The sequence below is a fragment of the Sander lucioperca genome, chromosome 5, assembly GCF_008315115.2.
Source record: "Sander lucioperca isolate FBNREF2018 chromosome 5, SLUC_FBN_1.2, whole genome shotgun sequence".
In the NCBI taxonomy this organism is placed as follows: domain Eukaryota; kingdom Metazoa; phylum Chordata; class Actinopteri; order Perciformes; family Percidae; genus Sander; species Sander lucioperca.
In genome coordinates this window covers 30035072-30053254 of record NC_050177.1, presented here as the reverse complement: position 1 = coordinate 30053254, position 18183 = coordinate 30035072, and the positions used below count along the sequence as shown (strand labels likewise).

At 39.9% G+C, this 18183-nt stretch overlaps 1 protein-coding gene across 1 annotated transcript in view; it reads left to right on the top strand.

Annotated features, from left to right (window-relative positions):
• The window catches only part of LOC116034886 (NLR family CARD domain-containing protein 3-like), a 972843-nt gene that overhangs the window by 5215 nt on the left and 949445 nt on the right, over window positions 1-18183 (top strand). The window contains exons 4-6 of the mRNA XM_036001609.1: window positions 2369-2606; window positions 3021-3173; window positions 3524-3640. Coding sequence (XP_035857502.1) covers window positions 2494-2606; window positions 3021-3173; window positions 3524-3640 — 383 coding nt within the window. The 5' untranslated portion in view covers window positions 2369-2493. The remainder of the gene's footprint in view (window positions 1-2368; window positions 2607-3020; window positions 3174-3523; window positions 3641-18183) is intronic.

Genomic DNA, 18183 nt, shown 5'->3' with positions numbered 1-18183 from the left:
AAATATATACATTAACTGACCACTGCTCTGAACTGAAACCATCATAATCATTCCATTCAAGGATCAGGCTACTACCGTATTTTCCGGACTATAAGTCGCTCCGGAGTATAAGTCGCATCAGTCAAAAAATGCGTCATGAAGAGGAAAAAAACATATATAAGTCGCACTGGACTATAAGTCGCATTTATTTAGAAATTTATTTCACAAAATCCAAGACCAAGAACAGACATTTAATCTGGAAAGGTAAGTTATTCAACTACACAGTAGCACACAGAACAAGAATACGGTAGGTGTCCGGTATGTTAACGTAACACATTAACAGTTATTCAACTTTACAACAGAATACAGAACAACTACCAGGGCGTGGAGACGTAACTGCAGCGTTGACGTGCATCTACATCTGTGGACTCGTTCCTCCAGCTCTGGCCATCTTGCTTTCAGCGCGCGACTAGCTTTCTTTGTTTTCTTCATTGCAGTAAGAGTCACCTTTTCGCAAGTCCTCACAAGTTTCTCTCTCACTCCAAACTTTCTGCTGCTCGATTACCGTTTTCGGCTGCATATTTGACTACCTGCAGTCACCTGCAGTTTCTTTTTGCCTAGAGCGCCCTCTGGCGGCTTTAGACGGTGATGTTTTCAGCATGAAATAACATTTAAAAACGTGAAATTATAAATATTTTGATATATAAGTCACACCTGACTATAAGTCGCAGGACCAGCCAAAGTATGAAAAAAAGTGCGACTTATAGTCCGGAAAATACGGTAATCATTTACACAAATTAACAGTTGTACTCTTTGCCTTAAAAGTGAGCAGAAGATAATGTTACTCAGGAAATTTACCATGAAGATCCATTTTCTACAACGCCAGAATATGATGCGTAAATATCTCGTTCACTCTGTTCCTCTTTCTCTCTTATGGGCTAACACATAAATGACGAAGTTAAATGAATATTAACTTCCACTGCTCGCTTTTAATACAGTGACTCATTGAATGGTTTCAGTTAAGAGCAGTAGTTCATTAATGTATATTTTTAGACTATCATTCAGTCTGTCCGCTATTATCTGCCACGCGTTTTCTCGCGTATTTATTATTTTTTATAGAGGACGAGTTTCCTTCTCTACATATATGCCTTGCTCCCAGTTGTATATGGACATAGAAAATAAAGACACTGAATAAATTGGACTCTAAAATCTAGAAACTATAAAGATAATGAAGTGATAAATTCCATGCACACTGTAAACATAAAGGAACAGAGTATATTCATCAGTTATTCCCCCCCCAGCTAAATATAAGGTCAAAAACCAACGAGGTGTCCTCCCCCTGTTGTTACATGAATGTACAGTAGCCTCCATCACTAGATAGTTACTGGTCCAGTGAACTAAGACTATAATTTGGGAGGATTGTACAATTAGGACATGTTCTTTAAATTATAGTCCCAGTTTACTGGACAACACAATTTGTGTGCTAAGAATGCCAAATACAATGCACATGGAAGAGGAACAAACATGATGGTTATTGTTAAAGAATTAAAACAAAATGAATTGAATGAAAAGCACTGTATGTGTTGCCCTTAGTAACAGACTTCATTTAAAACACATTTGAAATGTTATCAGCCTTTTCTAATTATCTCAACAACTGTCATAATATATTCATCAAACTTCTAACAACAATATGAACAGCAGTCTTCATACAGCAATATAACAGTAACAATGGCTGTCACATGAATAATTATTAAAAAAAATAATGGTCACAACTTTAAATAATAACAGTACTTAAATGAACAGTAATATGCACCTGTTGTGTTTTAATGCAGGCTGATAACAATAGGGTAAAACCACTGGTTGATCAGAAAAGGCTCCAGGATTAATAAATCCTAGCTGTTAGCCTGGTCGGGAGGGGAATCCCGGCTTAATCCATTATCTTGGGTTTGTGAAACAGGCCCCAGGTGTTTATACGTCTGTTTGTCACAACCGTGAGGCTGCAGTCAGAAAACATTACAGCTGTGTAGCTGAGATCTAAATGAAGGCCGAGTTGAAGATGGGTGGGGTCTGAGCAAGGGGGGAGGAAGTAGGAGGGTAGGAAGTAAGGAAGGGCCAACTTTAAGCCCCTGGCCTGATTTGGCCGGTGTGAATCCATCATAAGATGGCCTCTAGTTATTTCCTTTCTCCTGCTGTCAGAAAACAAACCGTCGTCTCCACCAGCGTAAAGTCAGACACAACAGGACTCTACTGTTTCCTCTGGGACCTTTCAGAATAAAATGTAGAGACCTAAATGCCTCTGTTACTGTTGTAGTGATGTGTGAGTCTTTCCAATGTTCCTGTTCTCCCAGTTTCTGGAGATTAAAAAGTGGTCTTCCTCTCTTTCTAACAGGACCCATCAGAGACCAGACCCTGCTGAACCTGAACCTGAACCCAGCTGTGTGTCCATGAAGAGTAACCGGTCCATGGAGCCACCGCTACTTTAATAAAAGACCTGTAAGGGAGAGGAGAATAGAAATGGAGGAGAGGCTACTTGAAATGGAGGAGAGAGGATTGATGGAGAGACTTGAATGGCAGAAGGAGCGAATAGCGATGGAAAGTGAAATTGAAATGTTAAGAAGAAGATTGAGGTGAGTTGTGAACATCCAGCAAACTGGAACGAGTCTCATTGGATGGAACTACGTCCCGTCTGGGTTGTTTTGTGTCAGTCTCATGCACACTCCTTCAAATAAAGTGTTTTTTGTAATTTTGTGGAAATAAATTATTGTAGTTGATGACTGAAATGAGAATATTTTTGTAAAATAATTTCCTGTCTTACTGAAAATATCGTTCTGTTTAGACAACATGTTGAAATATTATATTTAGATTTATTTTAATTCTGATTTCAAAAGATATTTTTATTGAGTTTTGGACAGAAAGTAAAGCATTATTGGCATTTAATTGTTAATAATTAGGCCTATAGACATATTCATATTAATATTATATTTTATGCCAGGAGACTTTACCTGAACATGTGACCCTGAATAAATGTGTTTTTCTATCAGGACCCAGCAGAGACCAGAGTCTCCTGGACCTGAACCTGAACCTGAACCTGAACCTGAACCTGAACCTGAACCCAGCTGTGTGTCCTTTAAGAGCGACCGGTCACTGGAACGCTTTATTAACTTTAAAGGAGAGCAACCCTCTGCTGAAAAGAGGTTGGCTGTTAATTTATAATATTACTGAATCATGTTTTAACTTTTATGTATCCAGAGAAGTTTTAAGTTTATTTTCAGCATCTTTCTTCTTCACATATATTTATATTCTCACATCTGAAAGTTGTCCAGTTAAACCAGTCTTCAACTCTTGACTTTAGGTAAATATTGGATCTGGTTTAGTCCAATATATTCTCTGGTGATTTAGCTTTTTAACCCAGTTTTTTGTATAGTTTATTGAACTTCTTTGTGTTAATCTTGTTTTAGTTGCTGCTTGTATCTCCAGCAGTTTTTGTTTCTGAATACTAAAAAGTGAATTTCCATCCCTGTTGGTCTTACTCTCTGTGTAACAGGATCCATCAAAGACCAGACTCTGCTGAACCTGAACCCAGCTGTGTGTCCTTCAAGAGCGACCAGTCAAATCATCGCTTTATTAACTTTAAAGGTCAACAACCCTCTGCTGAAATGAGGTAAGCTGTTAATAATATTATAATATTGCTGATTCATGTTTCAACTTTTATGTTTCTAGAGAAGTTTTGAAATGTATTTTCAGCGTCTTTCTTCTTCACATATATTTATATTCTCACATCTGAAAGCTGTCCAGTAGACCAGTCTTCAACTGTAGATCTCAATGTAATATTGGACCTGGTTTGGTTTTAGCCCCATTAAAAAGCATTTTAAATCTCCCATAGCCATAGGGTAGGCTAAAAATCATGAATGGCAAAATTCTTCCCAAATGTTCTTCTCCAACTGAGAATACCAGGGGGATGTTTGGGATGTGTGCGCCTCAGAGTGCCCCTTCCAGAGTAACTTCATCTGCACATCCCCCCTGGGGAACCAGCGACCCTTGGTAAGGGTTTGTGTCACCTGGGTCATGACAATATTTGCCATTCGAAGACTTCTGCCATTTGAGTCTGGACACTTTCAGGCCAGTTCTCAGTGAGTGGGTTCATGACCAGACCCCCCCCCTTGACATTCTTACCGGCAATTTCCACTGGATGCGGAACGTCTGCGGAACGTCTGCGGAACGTCTCCGGAACGCCGACGGAGTCATTAGGTTTCCATTAAAGTCAATGTGTGTGTTTCCACACTGAGACTGCAGAACGTCTGCGTCCCGACTCCGTCCCAGCTCCGTCAGTCTGCAGCCCTCCGCAGCAGATACCAGAGCTTCTATTTTTGACGGACGACGGAGAGCTCCGCAGCAATTCAGCACAATTCAGATTGTGCGGGACAGGAAGTCGAGCACAGAAACAAAATAAAACATCCGGATACTTTTCAAAATAAAATACAGCGTGCTCACGGCAGGTCATATCTCCCTGCACTACACCTTGAAAACACAGCTCAGAGTAGTTTCCCCTCTACTCCTCTGGATGGAAACTAACTGTTGTTGGTTTTGTGGTTCTGTTTATAGAAACTACATCCTGTTATATCGCACGAACATACGTGAATTCGCGAGATCTCGTGGTCGGCTGGCCGCAGCCGTTACGCAACAAATCCGGACCTGGTGGGTATTGACGGACGGCGGAGCACGCAGCCGTTCCGCAGCGGAGCCGGTCCGCAGACGTTCCGCATCCAGTGGAAATTGCCGGTTACTGTATTCCACCAGAATCAACCATTTTCCCTTTGTAGGCATGAAATTATTGTATTTTTGCCAGTTATATTATGGAGCCGTGTGTGTGTGTGTGTGCACTGATCCTTTTAGGGGTGAAAAAAGTGCATCTTTTGAAGGATGCATTTCATGTTTTTATTCAAGCACCTCTTCAAAGACACATGAAATGCATCCTTCAAAAGATGCCCTTTTTTCACCCCTAAAATGATCAGTGCTTGCTTACATTTACACAAACTCTTTCTCACACACTGACACGCACACACACACACACACACACACACACACACACACACACACACACACACACACACACACACACACACACACACAGCTCCATAATATAACTGGCATAAATACAATAATTTCATGCCTACAAAGGGAAAATGGTTGATTCTGGTGGAATACAGTAAAAATGTCAAATATCACCACTTTTGTTCAAAATGAAATGCTATGTAAAAAATACTAATGCAATCAAATTAATTTTTTTGCTAATCTTTGACATATCCAAGACTCTAATCTCCACCAAAGCCCCATCTCCATATTATTCATTATATGGAAAAGAAAAATCATTTTTTGTGTTTTATTTTTTTTTATATATATAATGAAATACTTCAAATAAATAAAAATGCATTTAAAGGGTTAAAATCCTGAAAATGATTGAATGTTTGGTAGTTTTGAGCAAAGTAGAAGTTGTTTAAGGCGAGACACTACAGGTGAATAGGCTAAAATTTTAAAATAATAGATATCTCCATGAAACTTCCTCAGTTGATTACTTACACAAGTATATAAAAAAAATGTATGACAAGTTTTTGAAATGTGTATGTTTAATTATGCAAATTATGCATTTTCTCATTAAATATGCGCGATTTTGCATATATTTTCGGTAGATAGATCTGAACATATGATAAAGCCAGGTGCAAAATTCTTTTTTCATTTTGTTTACACACAAGATGAAAACAAAATTACAGAGAGATTTCAGGATATCTGCTTTCATTACCTAGGAAATCAAAATATACTGTCCATAGCCCTAAAAAATCGATTTTCGCCATGTTTTTTTGCTTAAAATGTCACATAAATCAGGGCAGGAATGATTTATTAACAAATCCCTCTGTAAATATCTTCAGAATACTACTAAGTGTATAACTGGAAAGTTTGGTGTACATAGGTGCTACACAGGCTGAGATGTTTCTACTGGAGAATGACAAAAAACTCATTTTGAGAAAACGGCATTTAAAGATTTAAATAGTGGAATTTAATACATTTCTATTGGAAAAATTGCTCAAAAACAGAATAAATGCTCAGGCCCTTAGTGATAATAATATAGAATATTTCAAACTCATGAAAATTGATTATTTAATAAAATGGCAGGCATATAAGGCCTACAACTGCAGTAACTTAATGAATTAACATTGGCGTATCATGCACAAAGTTGCCGACAAAACCCACGATGGACAGTTGTATGGACACAGAACAAGACCAACAGTAGCTGTAACAGCTTTTTTAAAGTCCAACTGTCCATTCCAGCACCATATGTATTTTAGCTGTGCTTAGACTCTAGATTATGTTTTACACTGGCAGCTGTGACGGCCTCAGCTTTCGAGATCCTGAGCATATCAGTTTCTCTCATTGAATTGACCGTCACAACTGAGCTCTGAAGCCACAACTTCTCCATAACAGAAAGCATCAGAGGCTCCTTCATCAAGGTGGAGACGGCCATACTGCTGCTGCTCCAGAGATAAGATAACTAACCAGAACCAGTCCTCTCAGTCAGCTGATGGTGAAGATAACTAACCAGAACCAGTCCTCTCAGTCAGCTGATGGTGAAGATAACTAACCAGAACTAGTCCTCTCAGTCAGCTGATGGTGAAGATAACTAACCAGAACCAGTCCTCTCAGTCAGCTGATGGTGAAGATAACTAACCAGGCTCCCATCAGCACTGGTTCATAACACAACATAACAAAACTAATTATGACTCATTCAAAAGACCAATATTTAGAACATTGGAGAAAGCAAACAAAGTAGACTAAATTATTATTTGACAGATTATCTTCACACTGTCAGAGATACGAAGAAGAGACGGATCCTGACTAAATACAGGCTCAGTGACCACCAGCTGGGTCAGACAGAGATACACTTCCTCCTCCATGGGGAAAAACTATCTTCACTAAGAGAATTACACCTTGGAAAAATAGCCAAAAAAAGTTAAGACCAGAAGAGAAGCTGGTAGTTCTCCTAGGAGAGGTGACAGCAGCTCCACTGACAGCTACATATGGATCTGCCTGCTACAGCCTGAGGGCCTCACACCACTTAGGATCCCAACATTACAGATCTGTTTAGTAGCCTATTATATAGTAATTATATTATACAAAACTGTATGAGAGAGAGAGAGAGAGAGAGTCTGATTACCTCCGCTGTCTGAACACTCCTGTTTTCTGAACGATAGTTTAAACATCGACGTACTATGTGAAGTCATTTCATCATCTGCTGTCTTAGTTTGTGATCCTCTGTGTCTTGTTGCTAATGACAACTGTTTTCTTCTTCTCTGAGGTGATTTTCGGCCGTTTTCGACGCACTTCTTTCAACATTTTGAGCTGCCGCGGAAATGTCAGAGCGCGTCACGTGACCATTCTGAACGAATCACGTTGTCAGAAATTGGCATCAGCCAATGAGATTGCGCATTTTGAGTTAAATCCCCCCTTTTACTTTCACGATTGGTTGCTGATAAAAAGGAAATGACCATATTTGGATCCGACAGCATTGTAGAGGAGAAAGAGAGTTTTCCAACGGTATATGTGACGACAGGGTGCAGACAGCGATCACGGAGCAGCGGGATGATTTAGAACGCCAACTTTTGTTGAATTTAGGTGAAATCTACCGACGCAAACAGACAAAGTGGAGTAAAATAAAGACCTAAATGTGTATTTCGGACTTTATTTCACCACAAGTCTGAAAGAAGACATGTTATTGAAGACAAATAGCCCAAAATCTCAAAATTGACCAGTGAAAAAAAAACGATGTTTTTGCCTGCCGTGTCTCGCCTTAAGCAGAAAACAATATTGATATGATGATTTAATAGCAGTTTTTGTGTGCGTGTACATTTTTGCCACGAAGGTGTCCAGAGGGTACAAAATGAATCAATCAAGTATAAAAAAACATGTAAGAATGAAAAACACTGGATTTAAAAATTTTGACCAAAAAGAAAGAAATTTCATGCCATAAGCAGTAACACAGCAAAAATTATCACAAAATGAAAAAAAAAAAACTTGAGAAAAATGTACAAAAATGCCTGAAGAGAGCATGAGGGTTAATTCTTAGTTCTTTCTGTTGATTCACAGTGGGGTCAGCAGCACCTCCAACACTTTAATGTCAGGGGAAACCATCTGATTCAATGCTGTAATCAACACTTTAAGTCACAGGATCTTTACCTTGTGTTTGTCTCTGTGTGGACAGACATGATGTGAGCTAATTCTTCCTGATTCCTCCACAGAGTGGACCAGGAGAGCTCAGAGGTTCCCAGTGGTCAGTCTGCCCAGCAGCATCAAACACACCTGGACTCCATATTTATGGTCTGTACATGTACAACAACTACTTTTACATCTATTCTGTTCACAATCATCTCCATGCTCAGGGCTCAACAGTAACTGTTGCCCGGTTGCCCTTGGCAACCAGATTGAGTCAACTGGCAACCGTTTCGTGGCCTTTGGTTGCCCCCTTTGGCGACCACCTGTTCAATATTTGTGATTTTTAATTTATAAAAACAAATAAAAACTGGAAAATCTTATTTCAAAAGAAGTCAATATTGTATTTGGTTGTCTCCGTAAAGTTTAAACACAATCGTTTGTGATCAACACAACATTTTAGCTGTTGTGCGACCGCTTTCCACACGCGCGTTTGCCGTGAAAACACACAGGCAACGCAATTTTCTGTTCACGTTAACGGCGCATGTTAAAATCCGGTGGTAATATGGCTACCAGATGGAATAGCAACGTGGATTTCGGTGCCTCATTAGGCTGCCACTTAAATGTCTGCGCTGCTCTCTGATGCTCCGAAAACAGACGTTAGAGGCAACAGAAACCTTGCTGCATGTCACGCTAGTAAACACTAGAGCTTAGATCGGCCCAAAAAATCAAGCCCGAACCTGCCCGAGCCCGAGCACGTTGTGTCCGAGCCCGGCCCGACACATTAAATGTAATTATGAGCCCGAGCCCGATTTAAACCCGACAATTTTTTAATACGTGGGCCGTTATAACTGACGTTCTCAACTACAATTCAGAGTTGTTTGAACTACAGAAATCTGTTTAGAATAATACAACAAGGACGAAGCTGTAAACTGCTGTTAGTTTAGAATGGAACGGATTGCAAGTGGATCTGAATGAAGAAACGTAAAAAAAAAAAGAAACAATGATGAACAACATATTGTTGTCACTGCCCACGACTTGTTTAAACTGCTTCCATACCTCCGACTTTCCTCCACACTCGCTCAAAGTTAATTCTCCTGTTTTTCTTTTCTTCTTTACATCTTCCAGCTCCCGGTGTGATGCGTGCGAGAGGAGGAGACTCCACACATGAAGTGCTGCATTTTGTAACTGCAGCCTAACTTTTGTACACATTTGTTACTTTTATATAGCCTATATATATATATTTATTATATTTCTGATTAAGGGCATAGCTATCTCCCCACCCAAATAGGATAATAAGGTAATGGATAAAAAAAAAAAAAAAAGTTTGATCAAGGCTCAGGCCAGCCCGGGCCTGGCCCGGCCTGAGGATTTGGCGGGGCTCGGGCTTGGGCCGAGAATCTAAACTCTAGTAAACACTAATAACACATTACACAGCAGGTAACGTTAGCCTACCGTTAGCTACAGTAGTGACTGGATTAAACATGTTGAAATGCTGACAGCTAAACTGTGTAAAGTGTGTCTGTATTTCACTGTAGAGGATTCCAACAGCGGGACGTATCTGTCTGCCGCTAAAGCTATGAGCTAACAGACACAAACTAGCCCTATGGTCACTGCTGTTGTCTGAAAAACAACACAGACGGGACTAAATGTTGCGTTTACTTAAAACCGGTAAACCCTGTGGTGCATTGAAAATAATTGTAAAATACCCTTTTCTCATCTGTTTTTGTCTTTTAAAAAGCAATTTACTGGTGAAAAAAGATATTATCGTTAAAAGTTTTTGTTATTACATTTTTAATAATCATTTCAATTTCCCCTTTTTTGTGTTGGTCCAAAAATGTATCCGATCCAGGACTCAAACGGAGATCCGATCCGTGAGTTTTGTGATCCGTTGCACTCCTATTTGAGAGGGGAATTATATAGCAAGCCATTCTTTCATTATAAATATGTGTGGTATAGTTACATAAGAAATTAGTTGATCCAAATATAGGCAGTTTAAGGCGAGACACTACAGGTGAATAGGCTAAAATTTTAAAATAATAGATATCTCCATGAAACTTCCTCAGTTGATTACTTACACAAGTATATAAAAAAAATGTATTACAAGTTTTTGAAATGTGTATGTTTAATTATGCAAATTATGCATTTTCTCATTAAATATGCGCGATTTTGCATATATTTTCGGTAGATAGATCTGAACATATGATAAAGCCAGGTGCAAAATTCTTTTTTCATTTTGTTTACACACAAGATGAAAACAAAATTACAGAGGGATTTCAGGATATCTGCTTTCATTACCTAGGAAATCAAAATATACTGTCCATAGCCCTAAAAAATCGATTTTCGCCATGTTTTTTTGCTTAAAATGTCACATAAATCAGGGCAGGAATGATTTATTAACAAATCCCTCTGTACATATCTTCAGAATACTACTAAGTGTATAACTGGAAAGTTTGATGTACATAGGTGCTACATAGGCTGAGATGTTTCTACTGGAGAATGACAAAAAACTCATTTTGAGAAAACGGCATTTAAAGATTTAAATAGTGGAATTTAATACATTTCTATTGGAAAAATTGCTCAAAAACAGAATAAATGCTCAGGCCCTTAGTGATAATAATATAGAATATTTCAAACTCATGAAAATTGATTATTTAATAAAATGGCAGGCATATAAGGCCTACAACTGCAGTAACTTAATGAATTAACATTGGCGTATCATGCACAAAGTTGACGACAAAACCCACGATGGACAGGTGTATGGACACAGAACAAGACCAACAGTAGCTGTAACAGCTTTTTTAAAGTCCAACTGTCCATTCCAGGACCATATGTATTTTAGCTGTGCTTAGACTCTAGATTATGTTTTACACTGGCAGCTGTGACGGCCTCAGCTTTCGAGATCCTGAGCATATCAGTTTCTCTCATTGAATTGACCGTCACATGTGCTCTGAAGCCACAACTTCTCCATAACAGAAAGCATGGCAGAGGCACCTTCATCAAGGTGGAGATGGCCATACTGCTGCTGCTCCAGCTTACTTTTCCCACAAAACAGTCCCCTCAGTCAGCTGATGGTGAAGATAACTAACCAGAAACAGTCCCCTCAGTCAGCTGATGGTGAAGATAACTAACCAGAACCAGTCCTCTCAGTCAGCTGATGGTGAAGATAACTAACCAGAACCAGTCCCCTCAGTCAGCTGATGGTGAAGATAACTAACCAGGCTCCCATCAGCACTGGTTCATAACACAACATAACAAAACTAATTATGACTCATTCAAAAGACCAATATTTAGAACATTGGAGAAAGCAAACAAAGTAGACTAAATTATTATTTGACAGATTATCTTCACACTGTCAGAGATACAAAGAAGAGACGGATCCTGACTAAATACAGGCTCAGTGACCACCAGCTGGGTCAGACAGAGATACACTTCCTCCTCCATGGGGAAAAACTATCTTCACTAAGAGAATTACACCTTGGAAAAATAGCCAAAAAAAGTTAACACCAGAAGAGAAGCTGGTAGTTCTCCTAGGAGAGGTGACAGCAGCTCCACTGACAGCTACATATGGATCTGCCTGCTACAGCCTGAGGGACTCACACCACTTAGGATCCCAAAATTACAGATTTGTTTAGTAGCCTATTATATAGCAATTATATTATACAAAACTGTATGTGTGTGAGAGAGAGAGAGAGAGAGAGAGAGAGAGAGAGAGAGAGAGAGAGAGAGAGAGAGAGAGAGAGAGAGAGAGTCTGATTACCTCCGCTGTCTGAACACTCCTGTTTTCTGAACGATAGTTTAAACATCGGCAGGCATTACAGCACTCAGGGATGACTTCAATACACCAGACCTATATGATAAGATTTACCAGAACTACATAGTATATGCAGACAAGCCTAAGTGATAAAGTTGAAGATTATATATAATATTTATATAAAACCCCTGTACTTTGACCGGGATGGCACGGTGTGCATTGGTGTAGTCCTCCTGCAGGGCCAGCAGTGCCAAGGTGTTTATGGAACAATTATCACTCAGTACAAGTGCAAATACCTTCTTCCAATATTTACTTTCTGCAGTCTGACATCAGTTCACCACCTCACCATCTGCGTCGCCAATTCCCATTGTATCCAAAATGTGCGTACGCATGGGTCAGAGTTTGCGTGGAGGACCGCACATTCTCCCGTCAACTTTAATTTTAATAAAGATCAACATTTGCGTGGGAAGTGGCGTACTCACATTTTCAGCCCCGGTTTGTGCGTACGTCACATTTATAAATGAGACCCCTGATCAGTTTATTGTGTCATTCATATAATCTTCTGTTTCAGGTGCTGGAGAAGAACATCGTCTCTTTTGTGAAGAACGAGCTGAAGAATATCCAGAAGGCTCTGAGTTCAGATTACCCAGAATGCTCAGAGAATCAGAGGGAGGGTGAGGATGAAGAGCAGAGGAGGAGCAGAGAGGCATTTATGAAGATCACACTGCACTTCCTGAGGAGAATGAAGCAGGACGAGCTGGCTGACCGTCTGCAGAGCAGTAAGAGGATTTCTCTAAAGATTTAACTTGCTGGACTAATGGGACCTTTACTAATGTCTCCAGAGAAGGGTCAGAGTATGTTCCTGTTTCTTTATAAATCACTTCCTGATGTTCTTTGTTGTGTTTTCAATCAGGAAGTCCTGCTGAAGTTTGTAAATGTAAACTGAAATCTAACCAGCAGAAGAAGTTCCAGTGTGTGTTTGAGGGGATTGCTAAAGCAGGAAACCCAACCCTTCTGAATCAGATGTTCACAGAGATCTACATCACAAAGGGAGGGACTGCAGAGGTCAATGCTGAACATGAGGTCAGACAGATTGAAACAGCATCCAGGAAACCAGACAGACCAGAAACAACAATCAGACAAGAAGACATCTTTAAAACCCCACCTGGAAGAGATGAACCAATCAGAACAGTGATGACAAAGGGAGTGGCTGGCATCGGGAAAACAGTCTTAACACAGAAGTTCACTCTGGACTGGGCTGAAGGCAAAGCCAACCAGGACATCCAGTTCACATTTCCATTCACTTTCAGAGAGCTGAATGTGCTGAAAGAGAAGAAGTACAGCTTGGTGGAACTTGTTGATCACTTCTTTAGTGAAACCAAAGAAGCAGGAATCTGCAGGTTTGAAGAGTTCCAGGTTGTGTTCATCTTTGATGGTCTGGATGAGTGTCGACTTCCTCTGGACTTCCTCAACACTAAAATTCTGACTGATGTTACAAAGTCCACCTCAGTGGGTGTGCTGCTGACAAACCTCATCAGGGGGAATCTGCTTCCCTCTGCTCGCCTCTGGATAACCACACGACCTGCAGCAGCCAATCAGATCCCTCCTGGGTGTGTTGACATGGTGACAGAGGTCAGAGGGTTCACTGACCCACAGAAGGAGGAGTACTTCAGGAAGAGATTCAGAGATGAGGAGCAGGCCAGCAGAATCATCTCCCACATCAAGAAATCACGAAGCCTCCACATCATGTGTCACATCCCAGTCTTCTCCTGGATCACTGCTACAGTTCTGGAGGACGTGTTGAAGACCAGAGAGGGAGGAGAGCTGCCCAAGACCCTGACTGAGATGTACATCCACTTCCTTGTGGTTCAGTCCAAAGTGAAGAACATCAAATATCATGGAAAATCTGAGATAGATCAACACTGGAGTGAAGAGAACAAGAAGATGATGGAGTCTCTGGGAAAACTGGCTTTTGAGCAGCTGCAGAAAGGCAACCTGATCTTCTATGAATCAGACCTGACAGAGTGTGGCATCGATATCACAGCAGCCTCAGTGTACTCAGGAGTGTTCACACAGATCTTTAAAGAGGAGAGAGGACTGTACCAGGACAAGGTGTTCAGCTTCATCCATCTGAGTGTTCAGGAGTTTCTGGCTGCTCTTCATGTCCATCTGACCTTCACCAACTCTGGAGTCAACCTGCTGTCAGGAAAAAAAACAACATCAACACAGTTCTACCAGAGTGCTGTGGACAATGCCTTACAGAGTCTAAATGGACACCTGGACTTGTTCCTCCGCTTCCTCCTGGGTCTTTCACTGCAGACCAATCAGAATCTCCTACGAGGTCTGATGACACAGACAGGAAGTAGCTCAGAGACCAATCAGGAAACAGTTGAGTACATCAAGGAGAAGATCAATGAGAATCTGTCTGCAGAGAGAAGCATCAATCTGTTCCACTGTCTGAATGAACTGAATGATCATTCTCTAGTGGAGGAGATCCAACAGTCCCTGAGTTCAGGACGTCTCTCCACAGATGAACTGTCTCCTGCTCAGTGGTCAGCTCTGGTCTTCATCTTACTGTCATCAGAAGAAGATCTGGACGTGTTTGACTTGAAGAAATACTCTGCTTCAGAGGAGGCTCTTCTGAGGCTGCTGCCAGTGGTCAAAGCCTCCAACAAAGCTCTGTAAGTGTGATTTATTCATCATTAAATACTCTGCTATCTTTCATCAGGAGTTAAATATAATAACTTGTTTCCTTCCTGTTGTCTCTCCAGACTGAGTGGCTGTAATCTGTCAGAGAGAAGCTGTGAAGCTCTGTCCTCAGTTCTCAGCTCCCAGTCCTCTAGTCTGAGAGAGCTGGACCTGAGTAACAACAACCTGCAGGATTCAGGAGTGGAGCAGATCTCTGTTGGACTGAAGAGTCCACACTGCACACTGGAGACTCTCAGGTCAGATCAAGAACAATAATCTTTGAGAACACATTTTATTCTGACTTAGAATCACTTTATAAAGAATGAAATATGAACTGTGCCTGAGATCCAGAAATAATTTATATTTTAATATCATGTGACTTTGATTACTGGACGTTTGTTTATTCCTGATTATACAACAAGTAGATCCGACCAGACAATCTGATTGGTCAACTAGACATTTAGAACGTACTCAAATCAGCATGACAGCACACCCAGAGCCATTTGAGCACAACTGGTGCATGACATAAAATATTACTCCGCCATTTCCATGACAACATTGTAACTTCCAGGGCTGAATCAAAAACACAGTAAAATTAGCCTACAGCATTAATACAATGGATTGTTTTGTTGTTAATTTTGATTTATATGGAGGACTTAGTTTTGATGAATGGTTGGAAGAAGATGTGAAGTGAATCATTGGATGAAATTACATTTTTACAACAATCTGGAGTTAACTGTTAACTAGAATAGTTTGGATCCCATCAGCTGTTTGGATTGAATGGAATTGAAAAACCAGAATAAAAACAGTAAAAGAGCAATGATCTTTTTTTTTTCTTTTTTTTCACATCAGCTGTTGGATCACATCAGCTGTGCCACTGACACGTCAATAATGAAGTTTGCGTCTCTGTTGCTTTTCTTTATTTTGAGAGCGGATTGCCCCACAATATGAATACAGTTTGATTTTAACTTTTATTTAGTTGGTAACCGTTGTTGTATAATCGCTTCATTACACAGGAGGGTTTGATTATCACTTCAGTCATGCTTAGCGCCTCGGTCCTAGATGCATCACTGTGGTGCCAATAATGACGTTAAGTCAAACCGTCTCGTGTAATATTGCTTAATTCAGTCACGATTAATTATCATGTTTCCAACTTGTTTAGAGTGGAGCAGCAGATATTTAAACATGCTGTGAAGGGATTTCATATACTGTATCACCAAAAGTCCAGACTCAACATATAAACACAATCATTATTTGTCTTCTTACATGATTTTTCTCTAAACTTTAAGCTTTATTCAATTTAAACCGCCCGTCTCTTGTCAGGATTTAAAATATAACTATTCGGAAATCTTTGAATGTTTCCAAAGCGTAGCGTTCTTATTCATAACATGTCGTAATGCACAAAGTATGAACTATGGAAACATTCAAAAAATGTGAATGCTTCCAAAGTATTTCATTCTGATTTAGAATCACTTTCTAAAGAATGAAATATGAACTGTGGCTGAGATCCAGAAATCATTTATAATTTAATATCATGTGATACTGAAACTCTGATTAACTTTAGTTGATAAAACAGCTGACATGTAGCTTTGTGTCTGCTGATACGATGATCTTCGGCAGTAGTTATTAATTATATATTTATTCATTTCTAGACTCAGAGTTACCTTCCATGAGGAGTTTTCATTGTTAATTAAATAAACAAAGTAAACAAACATAAAACAAACATGGCTCCATGTGTTGACAGAGGGTTCCTGTGTGTTGTTCTGTGTATTTGCAGTCTGTCAGGCTGTCTGATCTCAGAGGAAGGCTGTTCTTCTCTGGTCTCAGCTCTGAGCTTCAACCCCTCCCATCTGAGAGAGTTGGACCTGAGCTACAATCATCCAGGAGACTCAGGAGTGAAGCTACTGTCAGCAGGACTGAAGGATCCTCTCTGGAGACTGGAAACTCTCAGGTACAAACACTGATGAACAAAAAGGAGATATTTGTGTGGGAAGGTTTAAAGGAGAACATCTCCAGGAACTAAAATGATAACTCCCTTTTGTTAATAATTGATGTAGTTTGGACATGTCTCTGTATGTTAAAAGAACTGTCCGTGGTTTTAAGAAACATCCTTTTTTCCTCTTTCCCGTGATCAAATCAGTTTCAACTCAACAGAAAGGTCCAGGACAGGTTTAGCCTAGCTTAGTACAAAGCAATGTGCTTTCTACGCTGTTAGAAGAGTGTATGGATGAACCATTAATCTACTCTTTTAGCAGACAAGTTAGCTAGCTGTTTAAAATGTCAGTTGCGGGTGCTGCATGGCTCATGTGATCGATCAGAGACGTACACTGACGTCTGGACTAATTATTGTACAAAGTTCCTCTTGTGCTGGGAGAGTACCGACTCTTTCTTAGTCGCTGCGGTGCAAACACAATATATGTGTGTGTGAGAGTTATGTAATGTTGATGTTTCTCTACAGAGAAAGGTCCACTGTGGCACCAAATGCTTGCTCTTGGGGGAATTGTTGGGTCTCTGTAAATGATAGTGTGGCAGTGGCGTCGGCAGCCGTAATCCTGTTCGCACTGTGCATACTTTTTTTTGAGACACTCATCTAATGATAACAATGTGTAAATTTACACATAGTCTGTTCTGCTCTCTGCTATGTTCAGTTATATTTCCCTCATTGTTTATATGTTATTTCACCCACAAGCCATCCACTATTAATCAGAATATTCATTGTTATGACTCAATCTGTATTTGAGAGGTGGGCCGTCAGGGCCAGCAAGGCCTTCTCTGCTGGCCAAGAGATTGTTATATTTTTATAATGAAAGGCCTATATATTCATTTCTAAAATAAATATATATATTTATCAATTTCATATATGTATTTTATATATTGTATATGCTGCAAGTTTGTTTACATTTTTAGATGTAAAGTTAATGAAAGAAAGGTGGATGTACTTTTCTTCACATGATGAGCAGCTTTTGGTAAGTTTAATGGATTTTTCAGCATTTTAGTGAAATGATTTTATAGCTATTACTGCTTGCTTTAGGTGTTAAAGATTTGAGCAGTGTCATTGGCTGCTGGGCCTTTGTGTGTGCGTAGTGACGTGTGTGTTAAGCCCCCGCTGCTTGGCTGGAATTTGTGGGGAGGCCTGTTGATCGCTGATTGTGTAATTTGAGTTTTTGATTGCTTTGTGGTCACCGTATGAGTAAATATGACCGGTTGTTGTGGGTTTGTTTTGGTTTCTTTGGTAATTCCATTCATTTTGACTTCATGTCATGCAGCATCCTGTCATACTGCGTGAAAGTGATGCTTCAGTCAGCGTGTGTTCATGTCTCTGCAGTAGTGTATTAGGTGTCTCTAGGTGTTGAGCCTTGTGTTAAATCACGTTATTCCACACGGTAATGTCCTAGTAGTAGTAGTAGTAGTAGTAGAAGATTGTACTTAGTTAGTTAGTACTACTACTAGTAGTAGTAGTAGTAGTAGTAGTAGTAGTAGTAGAAGATTGTAGTTAGTTAGTAGTAGTAGTAGTAGTAGTAGTAGTAGTAGAAGATTGTAGTTAGTTAGTAGTAGTAGTAGTA